Below are 13,225 nucleotides of genomic sequence, written 5' to 3'. Positions count from 1 at the left end.
TCAATGCCCACCTCCCGCGGTGCTGCTGCAGGCTGTCGCTCCCTCCTCCACGCCGACAGAGCATTGCTTTCTGGATGCAGGGTTTGAATGCTCCGCCTCCAGAATGCTAATGCTCCGAATGGCTAACTCAGCGCGGCGTCAGGCAATAAAAGACTATGCTGCGTTAACCAACCACAGCCATTCAATGAGGTCATTGAATGACTGATTAATTAACCCAGCGCTGGCTTTCATTGGCTGACGCCTCGTTTAGTTAGCTAACCAGAGCATTAGCTTTATGGAGGCGGAGCATTCAAGCCCTGCATCCAGAAAGCAATGCTCTGTCGGCGTGGAGGAGGGAGCGACAGCCTGCAGCAGCGCCGCGGGAGGTGGGCATTGATTTATTTTCCCTACAGCGTATTCCCGGTGTACAAGACGACCCACGGTGTACGCCGGAAAATACAATAATTTTATAATTTTAGTCATACGATTATGTATTTCTATATAAATATATATATATTTTTTAAATTCGTTTTATTTTGAAAAAGCATTGCAAAATACAGAATGAAGAAAAGACTTATATTATTCGGTACATCCTTGTTCACATATATTTATATTTTAACCATAACGGAATAAGTATATTTTTGGTCATTTTATATAGCATATTTACTAGTTTTGTAGCCCTTTTTAAGGTCTAATGAAATATTTTAGATCTAGTAGACAGACAGTATATTTGTTATGACACATTCCTGTCCCACCCGCCGCCTGTATACAAAATAATCTACATAGAGATATATGGCCTCACTTAAAACGAAACCATCTCAAAACTCCATTGGTTTGACTTGTCCCATTTCATGACCACGGCAAGATATTTTCATTTATCTGTCACGGCTGACCGGTGTATAGCCGTGAGGTCACTCAGTTCTCGACTTGAAGCACACGTTTGCGCTCCAACCAAAAGGTTTCTAAATGGAACGCACATAGTGTTCCACGTTCCGCCCCACGTGACGGCAGACAGAGGAGAAGTCTCCTCCCACTAAACCATGTCACATGACCGGCGTCTGGTGCAGGACGGAATGTCAGTACACTATGGCTCTATATAAGTGTGATACTGTGATTTGATTGATGTATACTTGAAAAAGGCATTGTAACACACCGAAACACGGTGTATGGCATAAGCTTAATAAATATTAGGTTGACGATACTACGGACTCACTGGTCATTGATTGTTATCTGAACCCATAGCCAATGAGCGGAAAGAAATTTTCTTTCTACTCGCGGGATGTATCGTATAGGGTACTTATACTTCCCACATATGGCAGATTCTTAGCTTTGCCGACTCTGTCCATGGAGTTACCGTATAGTGTTAACATCTATGGATGGTAATGCCGTTTTTCAAGGTCGTTTTGTTTGGCGCAGGTCCTCTGCAACTAGTACGGCTGAGAGCCGCTGGTGGCGAGTTTTCTGCTTATCACGGTTCTGGTTAAGTCTTTGGCCTACGCCTTACACTGCGCAGTCCGAGAGACAAAGTATTTAAATCAGACGGACTGGAAGTATACTGTGATCCTCCTGGGCTATATTCCTCTTGCATTGTTGCTTGCAGGAGGCCGTGGAACAATATACACTTATACTGTCTTCAATCATTAGTGCTAGTCTCTTCCTAGTCCTTATGTTTCCAAAAAGGGACCAGTGGGATTCACGTACTTGTGTAATCTTGCCATGACATCGACTTTTCTTGTGCCTGATTAGAGTCATGCGATTGGCCTGACATCTTTGTAAGCGGCCAACCCTAGTTAGTACAAGGTGTCACCTTTTCCAAGGCTGGACTTCATGCAGAAGTTGGATGCTGTGGATACTGTCACAGTTTCAGCGGGCTGCTACTACTGGTATTTTTGAGCCATGTATCTCCATTTCCCATTCTCTGGCAGCTATAGCTCTCACGCATTCGCCTGGGAGGCTTCCTTTCCACCCTTCAACAGTAGTATGGCAGTTGGATGGCCTGTCTGGCTCGGACAGGTTGAAGAACTTCTTGGCACAAGGTCTTTTCACTTTACAGCTACTAAGACAACCAACGTCGCATGTGGGGGTTGATGCAATATGCGGCATCACGGCCATGCCACGCTTCAGCTATGTGGCCTTAGGCCGGACAGCAGTGTAATATACAGAGATGAATAAAGTGTCCCCTCAGCTGTCCAATATCAATCAACTGCCATTCAGGACACTAGGAAAGCTGAGTTGACATCCTTCCACTTTGAATTTGCCCTTAATAGGTAGATATTAGACATATATAATACAAAATATATTCTGAATATATATATATATCTCTATCTATCTATATCTGTAGAAAAAGGGAGGTTAATGCTTCCCAGGTTCCAGAAAAGCTGAGTGCTGAAATATCTTAAGGAGACGGCGGCAAAGGCTATTACACTCCCTCCCAATCCCCACCTCCTGGAAGCGCTGCCTCTGGCTAAGCGTCACAGTAGCCACTCAGCCAGCGCACGATAAACCAATCACAGCCATTCATTGAGCGCTGGCTCTGATTGGCTAAGTATCACAGCGCTCAGCTAATGAGAGGCAGCGCTTTAAGGAGACGGGGAATTTTCAGTCCCTGACCAGAAGGTGACGAAAAACAGTGCTGGGGACGGGAAAGAAGATGCAGCAGAGCAGGACAGCGCTTCTAAGGGGATGTATTTTTTTTCTGCAGCTAGGGCGTAGTTTCGGGCTTTTATAGTAGAATTTCCTACTGCAAAAGTTGCATCACATGAAAGCCGCGTTTTTGCGCAAAGCAACAGAAAGGAAGGCTCCATAGGAAAACATGGACTACAAAAAAAATTGCAAATCGCTGCTGTATAAAGCAAGCCGCGATTTTGTACTATCACAATGTGGCAGACTACAAAACAATCGTTTATGTGGAAGAACTCATAGGAAAGCATGGGCTTTACATACATGCGATTTTAGCACTGACGCGTTATGACAAAATCGTGCGATAAGTTTGCCCTTGAGGGAATCCATCACCTGTTTTCACTCCATCAAACTATCAGCAGCGCACTTTATGAAATCTGTACATATATAACAATGAACTCTATATGAAAGTCACTAATCAGAGAATACAATACAGTATTAATCAGTGTACCAGAGGGCAGTCATACGGCAGAAATTGTGATTGAGGTTTTACTTCTCTATGAAAACTACGATATAAGAGGATCTATGTACTAAAGAGAACGAAAAACGTAATGCCACACAAAGGAGATGAGCCGGTGAGAACCACCAGATAGTAAATTATACAGCAACGGGAACATGCAAATTATATGTGAACAGATGCGGGTAATCAGATACAAAGAGAAAGAGTGCGGCGTGCTGAAAATTATAGAGTGTGTATGAAGAATATCCAAGATGGAAACCACAAGCCTGGGAACGGCAAACTGACACCCAAACCACAGCACCGCACATTCCTCTGCCGCCACACCGCTGTTTATAGCAAGCCATCCCCAACGGACGGGCATTGCCAGACAACCGTCTCAACGGAGTGTGCAATGATCATTAAATGGAGTGTAGGGAGCCAAAGAGATAGGCAGGATTCAACACTGTACCTCACATAATTACATGGTGAGCAGAACACAATACATAATGAAGAGCTTTGTCACCAGTCCTAGCATACACCGGTCTGCGTTCAGCACCGCTACAGTAAGAGGTTATTTATGACTAATTTGTTGGCGCATGCCATGACTGTCTGGGCACCACAGTGCCAAATCTACTCCGGCCATGAGCTGGCACAGATTAGAGCTATAAATGTACACCACTTTCTGCCATAAGTTGTGTGTAACCCTGCCCCGTCCACCAAATCCTGCTCACTTTTTAGAAAGGAAACTTTTTTTTTTTTTTTAAATCAGCGTATTTAATTTTTGCAAAACTTTTTTTTTTTTTTACACAGCAGGTGCAACTATTATTAACAATTCCCCCCTGAAGATTTGAGAGATTAATTGACTCAGTATAGCTTAATTTATTGATCCAAATCTTTGCTTTCTCAGCTCGAGGGTCCAGTGGGCATTCCTACTGAGCGACTGACAGCTTTCTCTGTATGCACACTCATGCAGCAGGGAATCAATAAGGAATTAAACAGGTTGTGTAGTTGTAAACCATTGATGACCTATCCTTCTGGCCTAGAGTAGGCCATGAATAGTAGATCAGCGAGGTTTTCCAGATCAGGACCCTCGCTGATAAATTGTTCTCTGGACTAGTGTATTTATGCTACTTAGCTACTTGGGTACCAATTAGGTATGCAAATGAAGCCTTCCTTTAAGGCAGTTAAAGAGGCTATTATCTGCGCTCAGATCCTTTGTTCTACACGGGAAAACAATGCTATCAGCACTCCCCGTGGAGGACTGCTGATAAGAGTGAAGGATGATTTTTAGGTTGGACTAAATTTATTGATCAGCTAACAGTGCCTGAAAAACACACGATAGGCGCGCATTTACACGCACCAATTATCGCTAAAACGATCACCGATTAGCGATCGGATGGTGTAAATGGGCCTTAAAGCTTCCTGTCAGCAGGTGCCCAGGGCACCACTGTGCAGAGAAACAAATGAAGGAGCCACAGTACTTCACCAGAACTCAGGATCGGTGATGTTGGATCGTTCGTGATCGTACAGATACACCATCATTTTGAAGATGGAAATAACTATACATAACACTATTTCTACCAAAATTTGGACATCATTGGTCAAGAAGGATATTGGTACAGAATAAATTATGAGAATTTTTTCCTTAAAGACTAACAGAACAGCTCAAACGTTTTTCAGATTAGGAGGCTTGTCTTTTCCCTCTCTTGCTACTCACCCTTCGTGCTTCGCCCACAGAAGATTTGGACCTAGAACAATTGCAATGTTACTGGGGGTCATCTTGTTCACATCACTGCTTTGACTCAACTTGGCCAAGAACTTTACCAGATACCTGCAGAACACAGAGTGTTGAGATGTGAGGATACAATACAGATAGTCCTTGCGAACGTTTGAGTTATGAACTTTGCTACATACAAACAAAATTGTACTGCAGTATGATGCAATGCTGTAGCATTACATGATACTGTGCAGCGATCGGACACTCAGTCATTCTATCAAGCCATGCCATGAGCATGGCTTGATATGTACTCTGCATAGGCAGCCCTGGGGCCCCCAGAAGGCCCCCAGCTGTCATGGCAACCGCACAGCATCCCGCGATCTTGTCACAGGGGGCTGTGTGGGACTCCTGGACGTCGGGTGCTGGTTGTTTCTTAGAGCAGACACTCGCTCACAACAGCTCCAGTAAGCTGCAACACTCATTGGAGCCGTTAACTCTTTAAATACCGACAGTGGCATTTAAAGTGTTAACAGCTCCAATGAGCAGCGCGGCTTATCAGAGCTGTTGCGGGCGAGTGTCGCCTGTATGGAGGGGGATCCATCCGCCATCTCCCTCCATACAAGGATTTTTCAAGCATACAAACAAGTGCACTTAACAGCTTCCTGGAACAGAACCCGTTCATAAGTAGGGGACTTGCTGTGTATGGCCATGGTTAGTCCTCATACGAACAGTGATGCAGGCCGTAAGTTTAATGTAATGATGGTCAACATACTATAAAAGCAATCTGAACTCGTGTGGTTTGAAGAAATGCTCCAGTTTCAGCCAAAACTGAGAAATGTTAGGATATGGAACAAGCATTACTTATTATACCAAGTTCTCACCACTAGCTTTGTTTACATTTATTCTGCAGCGGTGACGTCATGCTAAGGTCGTCAGATAACTGCAGACAATCACTGTCCTTAATTTCTTTTGCTTATGAAATACTTATTTACTAATGTATACATGTTAGGCCTAATTTACACAGCCGTATGCGTAAAAAAAAAAAAAAAGTGTTGACCACGCAGGGCTTTACCAGCCTGTGACTTGTGTTTGTTTTTTCTTCATTATTTTCCGGCTCTGTTTCATAGTGGCGTTGCGTATGTATCATTGCTCATACTTAATGTACTGCATACGCCAACTATAGAAAAGTATAGTGCTGTCCATGCACGACACGTGGTGAGATAGGAAAAAGATCACAGCATGTTCTGAGTGCATCTACACGCATTGTTTACACGCTAATGGAAACGGATCAGTGAAAATCCATGTACTTTCATTGACTCCATTCACCGTGCATCACGTGCGTAATACGCAATGAAATCACGGTCACATGAATGAGCCCTAAAACACCATTTACTCAAACCAGACAATGGACCAAAAGAAAAATAAACCCTTTTTATCTTGACTTACCAGGAATACAGGACTCTTACCTGAAATTTTCAAAGTTGGGCTTGGGTAATTTCTGGCACACAACCCACAAACTCTGCAGCTTTGTGTTCTGGTCTTGAATACTGAGAAGACAAGTATATGAAGACTGAGTCACTGAAATGGGTTGTCCCGTGTGACAAATGAATGTTAGCACCCCTGTATGGCCATTATAATGCACTTTGTAATATACTTTGTGCGCTGGGGTGGTGGGGGGTAGGACTTGCTGTGACAAAAACTTGTCATGTCTGGGGGATAAGGGGGAGGGGGGGTGGTCACTGTAACTTGTCGGGGTTCTTTCGCTAAAATCTTGTCGGCGGGAGGGATGTTCCAAAATCTTGGTTCCCCGTGGGTGATGGGGGTGTGGGATGTGGCTGTCACTAACCTGTTGCTACGGGGTGGTGGGCTGTCACAGTAATTTGTCGCACGCACGGGGTGTCACCATTACTACTCGGCGCAGTATGCGGGGGGCCCACTATGGAGTCGGCGCCAATGCTGCTGTGGGCCACTATGATGTCACAGTGTCCAGTAATATGGGGGCAGGTCTGGGAGATGGAGGAGTCTCCTGCTACAGCTGTCACAGCAGTAGCATGAGATCGCGATGCTCCCATTGAAATTAAGAATAAAAGATTGCGATCTCCTGCTTTTACTTAACAGGGCATTAATTTAAAAAAATATATATTTCACTTTGGGCGGTGGGACGACCCCTTTAAGGTCAGAAGGGAGTCAAGAAATACATGGTCCTGAGCGGTGCCGGCGCAGAACCTTCGGAGCAGAGAGCGCTTTAGACAAACGTGACATTGGAGCCTGAGAAGGTGCTGCATGACAAAGATTAAAATAAAATAAAAAAACAAAACAAAACAGACTGCTGCTCCACCCTGTCAGGACCGGCAGTAGGTATAACAGGAGTGCGCCATTTTATCCTGGAGTGCTTTTTTTTTTTAAAGAAAGGATATAATGGCCGCATGCTCAAAGAGTCTGCTGCATGCAGCGAATGGCAGCTCAGCAGGCACACAGAACAGGAGGAAGAGGAGTATAAAAGTCACATCCCACTTCGCCTAAGGTTTCCTACTAACATCATTTATACCCTAGCCATAACAAAAAGGATACACGTCGAATTGCTGGGGCTTCAACCTATGGGACCCCCAGCAATCATGACATCTGTTCCCCCTTGAGATCCTCATGTGAATAGAGTGGTGGTATGCATGCGTGACTATCGGTCCATTCACTTCTATGGGATGGAGGAAATCGATGCACTTGGCAAGCTTCCTCCATTCCATTGAAGTGAATGGAGTGCTAGTCACGCATGTGCACCACTGCTTCACTCACATGGGGGAACTCATGGTCTTCAAAGGATGGGAACATGGTGGGGGGGGGGGGGGGCACCAGCAATTCCATATTTATTACCTATCCACAGGAAAAGGTAATGAATGTTAATAATGGGAAAACCCCTTTAATTTGTCTGAAGCAGCACAATGCATTGTACTCTTGATGCAGGTTGCTGTGTAGCCTTTGCTGTCCTGTATGCAGGAAGCGCTGTGCTCAGCAACAATTGCCTAGATCTCTCGGCTTACATTTACACTGCCCTTAACACAATTTCGATTTTGCTGTATTGCTGCGAGTCCACAGCCTTATCAATCAATGAGATTCTGCTTACTTCCCAGCAGCAATCCACTCATCATACAGGGCGAAGGTCATCAGAGGTTCTGGCAGCTCGCGAAGGTAAGACTTTAATGCCCCTTTAAAAGACAATAACTTATTAGATGGATAATTACTACAATTAACGTCACAATCAATCGGTATGAACTTTTCACTAGGGGGCGCTGTTTCCATTTGCAGTGTGCCCTACCTCTACAAACGAGCATCTCAAAGACACTCTAGCCAATGCAAAACTTCTAGCACTTCCTAAAGTGAAGGTCTATATCTCCTCAGCTAGTTAAGAGATTTTTATCTCCGACATACAAGCATTCGATATACTGGGCCAAGCTTTTCCCCACAGCTCATAAGCATTTGTATCTGGCCCTATGAAGCTCACAATTTAATTTTCCAACCTCAGACAGTCTAGGATGGGGAAAAAAATCCACTGCCAATTTTTTATTCCTGGACTGTAGTTGGAATGGAGAGTTCAGAGGAAACCCACATGTAAGAACAAGTATCTCCACACGGATCGTGCTTTGGCTGCAAACACTGGCCCCATCACCGCAACCCAGCAAAGCCAATGAGCTGTTAAATGTAACATCTGCAGCTCGCAGAGGTGCAATAACATATGTTCTTCTCTCACCTGCCACAGCATGCGGGTCCGAGTAAAACTCTTCTAAGTGGGATGTGGAACAGTCCAGAGCGGCTTTTAGCTTCTTGAGCTTCGAAGCCCCGGCGGCTATCCTGAACAATCCCTACAGAAAATAATGGGGTTGGCTGTTAAAGTACAGAATGACCAAAATGCAAGATAAAATTCCTTTAATCCAGCACCCAGTGATGCAGAAATTCTGCTAATCTGGCACGCAAAGGAAAAGTAGCCTGATTTGGGATGAGTAAAAAGTTACCGAGAGTGTGACACCGGTACAGACATGGGGAAAGAATAACCACACAGTGATATGGGAATCTACCCACCTCTTCCCTCATCCCAGTTTCTAGCAGCATCATCACGCAGGCTTCAATGGGAATAGCAATATCTCGCGAACTGCGCTTCAAATGCTCCTCGAGGGCTGTTCCAAATGCCGGCTTCTCCGTCCACTTGTCTGGAGCAAAAAGATGACGATGATGGGAGGAGAAAGGAAGAGTCGAAAGCAATGCTAATAGCAAAGTAATTGTACAGAACTTTATAGATGAATAAGAAAATACTGAAGAAAGCAGAAAGAAAAGAAACCCCCAGAAACACAACTACACAAACACTGCAAATACTGGTGCTGATCCAGACCTGTGTTCTATCCATGTGGCTCGGGCCAGTATAACGGGCGTTATGTGCCCATAACTACTCACTGCAGGAACGCAGACCACCCATCTCCACACTGGATTAACCAATAACTTTGGGCCTACATATAACACAGCAACTCCGGTTGTGTATAAATAGTTTTTTCCCCATTTAAAGAGCTCATGCAGGCAGCAGAACGGTGTGCAATAAGGCTGTAACGCAGTGCAAGGAGACTAAGAATTGCTTGTTCACAGGCTTCTTAAAGTGACCACACAGATAGATGTAGGCAAAATGTTAGTTGAGCTATTCTCTCTGACCTTCCCACGAATAGCAACCTACCAAACACTTGTGGTGGCGGCTTATCTCCCTTGAGAAGGATGGGGAAATATTGCAATTCAACTGTTCAATGGGATGGCAAGTGTCAGGGGAAAGTGGTAGACCCCTTAAACATATGAGATAAGTGGCTGGTTGTACCGAAATCTGTAGGTTTAGCCAATGATTGCCTAAGGCTTCGTTTACACCTGCACTAGGGATTTCTGTTCCTTGGTTTCTTCATAGGGATTGAAAAAAAAGGCCACGATAGTTGCCCAATGGCCCCATTGATTAGCATGGAGTTGGTCAGGTGTCTGGTATACGGCCTAGCATTTTATCACACAATTGCAAAATATGCAGTGGGTTTTGTATTGGATCTGCATCAGAGGTTACGAACATAGCCTATGACACAGATGTGAACAAAGCCTTATATGCCTTATGGGCACCTTCAGTTGCGCTTTACAGAAGAGCAATAGTCATTAAGATAAGCGCACCAGAGAGCTCTTCCGGCCACCAGCCACCATCAAGCGTTAATAGCCAAAAAGGCGAACTATTGCCTGTTCACACTGAGAGAAAACTTAACTTGTTGCTTTGTTCCCCTGAGCGGAAACAAAAAGACTGACTAATGAGAGATTCCTCGCTCAGCATCCTGTTGGGTCCCATTTTCACAAGGGACAACTAAGCACAGGAGGAAGTTCCTCCCAGGAAAATAAAAGTAGGAAATCTGCACTCCATCCTGAAGTAATGGGCTGCAAATTTGGGGATTTTTAGCATATTTACCTTTCAACTCAAATGAGTTACAGCATCACTGAGGTTCATGTTGATAATGGCTGAAATGGCTCTTTAAATGTAATACCCAATATCCTATCAGCAAAGCACTGTATCTTATAGAGTAAAGTAGTAGTAATAGAAATCACAGCAAAGAGTGAAGATTAAAAGAGACCAGCAAGAAACAGAGCAACCTTCAACTGTGCCAGTACCCATTTCAATGGCAGGGGCACAGAAGAGCAAGCATGGCGAGGGGCTCAGTACAGCTATGGGCACTGCCCTTCTAGGTCCCAGAGAGTAAAAAGCACACGCAGGAGACACTGTGCCAGAGGGGAATATCAAGCCAAAGCTGAGAGGAGTGCAAGAAAGCCAGGAGGCTGTGAGTGGTTACCTTGCTGGGCCTGGATTTCAGGCAGTGCTCTTTCTAAAACAGCTAGTGCTCTTCTATGGTATTCTGCTTGTGCCTCTAATAACTGAAGACATAACCCACAGACAAAAGAAACAAAACACAATGAGGCAAATGAGAGATGCATGTGTGATGTACAGACCGAGAAAACAAAAAACGGCAACCTATGTTTGATGAGAAAACTAGCTGATTAGCCCCGGCCTCCTAACAGTAGGATGAAGATCATGCCATCTGTAATCCAGCAGTGGGCCCCTTCTGCCATCTTCTTACCCCTGGTAGCCAGGACCAAAGTGTGGGCATAAGATGGACAAGCAATTCTTCAAGAATTATTCTCAAAACAAACTTTTAAAGTAGTCTGAATGAGTACAATATTTATTTCTGGAGTTTCCCTTTCAGGTCTTCTATGCAATATAGAAAACCCCTAATAAACCTGTCAGACCAGTCCGTCTGCATATGAAGCCTAACAGACCCGGCCAAATAGTTATCCGTTTTTACTTTCATACCTGTCAAATTAACCAACAACTGCTTACAGGACTTCTATGACCTACACAGAGGCTCCACAGGTCAGAGATGGGTCCCTATAAAATCATGGATTTATACCGTGACCCATAAGCAATCTCTATTGACTCCCTTTAAGGGCAAAAAGTGGCATGATTGCAAGAATGGTTTGTAAACTCTTGCATTCATTGTAATATACAGGGAGTGAACAAAAATATGGAAACACCAAAGCTGTAGTCTGCTTCTTTTTCATTACAACACTACGCAATGATAGTCTGTCACTCAACAAGCATTTCTGTCCACGCTGGCGTTTGTCAGATATGGTTTTTCCAGTCTTGCTGTATGCAGTCATAAATTTGGATTACTGTGCTTCGTGATGCAGCAAAAATGTCCGCTACCTGTGTTAGAGCCGCCCACCATACGGGCCCCAACAACTAGACAGCGTTGGAATTCAGTCAGCTTTGCTGTAATTTCCCCAACTACGCAGGACGCTATCTCGAAGACAAATTATGCTTACCACCAGATCACTGCATCACAAGCTACAGCACCGCCTACTAACGCCGATAAATTAAACACGTATGGATCCCAGACTATTAGGAGGGTTTCGCATGGGATTATAATCATTCGCGCTGAGCGGCCCTTTTGGTATAGTTAACATTTACTGGTAGTGTAGTGAAGTATGATTTATAATCCATTGTAATTTAAGGCATGCATTTCGTACGTTGTTTCCATATTTTTGTCCACCCCATGTATCTACCACTTTTTGTCACGGAGGATGCACACAAGTCACACCAATGCACTAAAAGATTTCTCTATTTCTAATGCGATGTGCATTTGTGGCAAAATACAAGCAAGAAGATGAATAAATAAAAATCCTCTGGTTTCGTAAGTGAGCGAGCGTGCGCACCCCTCTAATAAACACGGAAGCAGTTTTTTTTCCTTAAGGGGTGTGTGTATTTATGCAATCCCTCAGAATTTGAATCTTACTGGTTGTAAAACCGCACTAAAAATCGAGACCTGATATGAAGCTTCACAACGGCAAATAAAGGTGTGCCGTCTTTTTATAGGCTTTTCATTGCCTTTGTGCCCTTTGATCATACTCCCAGGCCCACATCAAGTCAGTGACATAAGTGACACTATACGGAGGAGAATAGAAGCCAACTACCCCAATAATGTGACTGCACTCTGAAATGAGGTACATAAAATGTGACACGATGGCTCACGGGAACATCCGACACAAACTGCAGTTTCTTCAACTCAAACATGTGAATTATGAATACATACACTGCAGGAGAAATGTGCAACAGCTTGTAGCCTCCCCCGGCCAGCTGAGCGTTGGAGAGAATGCTTTTGAAGGGAGCGCTCAGAGCAAAAGTAGTACACTGTGCCATGCACAGGGCATGGAGACGGGGAGCCAAAAAACCATGTCGCCCCCACAATATGTTTGTCTCACACACCAGCCCCCCCCCCCCGATATCTTTAGTCACACCCAAACCCCTTCACTACATATCTCATGTCATATACCAGCCACCTCCCATCACCATTTTAATCCCCAAGGACATATCTCCCCTTTTCAAAAGCCGCACCTTTATTTTCCATCGACATTGCCATATGAGGCTTGTTTTTTGCATGGAAAACTACTTTTTATGGGTACCATTTTTGGGTACATAAAATGTGTTGTGAAGTTTTCATTAATCTTTTTGAAGGGGAGAGAGACAAAACGCTATGCTATATTCTATCATATTACGCTATGCTATATTCTATCGTATTACGCTATGCAATATTCTATCGTATTACGCTATGCAATATTCTATCATATTACGCTATGCAATATTCTATCATATTACGCTATGCAATATTCTATCATATTACGCTATGCAATATTCTATCATATTACGCTATGCTATATTCTATCATATTACGCTATGCTATATTCTATCATATTACGCTATGCTATATTCTATCATATTACGCTATGCTATATTCTATCATATTACGCTATGCTATATTCTATCATATTACGCTATGCTATATTATATCGTATTACGCTATGCT

The 13,225-nt window shown here is 43.9% G+C and overlaps 1 protein-coding gene across 4 annotated transcripts in view; it reads right to left on the bottom strand.

Moving 5' to 3' along the window:
• The window catches only part of ARHGAP17 (Rho GTPase activating protein 17), a 131,460-nt gene that overhangs the window by 17,774 nt on the left and 100,461 nt on the right, over positions 1-13,225 (bottom strand). For all 4 annotated transcript variants that reach the window (XR_010786414.1, XM_066576546.1, XM_066576548.1 and 1 more), the window contains exons 9-14: positions 10,658-10,739; positions 8,886-9,013; positions 8,557-8,668; positions 7,933-8,014; positions 6,281-6,361; positions 4,815-4,928 (exon numbers count right to left, since the gene is read on the bottom strand). Coding sequence is in view for 3 of the 4 variants with exons in the window: in XM_066576546.1 (XP_066432643.1) it covers positions 4,815-4,928; positions 6,281-6,361; positions 7,933-8,014; positions 8,557-8,668; positions 8,886-9,013; positions 10,658-10,739 (599 nt within the window). In the remaining variant the exon portion in view is untranslated. The remainder of the gene's footprint in view (positions 1-4,814; positions 4,929-6,280; positions 6,362-7,932; positions 8,015-8,556; positions 8,669-8,885; positions 9,014-10,657; positions 10,740-13,225) is intronic.

This window comes from Eleutherodactylus coqui, chromosome 8 (assembly GCF_035609145.1).
Source record: "Eleutherodactylus coqui strain aEleCoq1 chromosome 8, aEleCoq1.hap1, whole genome shotgun sequence".
In the NCBI taxonomy this organism is placed as follows: domain Eukaryota; kingdom Metazoa; phylum Chordata; class Amphibia; order Anura; family Eleutherodactylidae; genus Eleutherodactylus; species Eleutherodactylus coqui.
The sequence above is the reverse complement of the archived record's forward strand: the minus strand, read 5'-3'. Positions and strand labels throughout refer to the sequence as shown.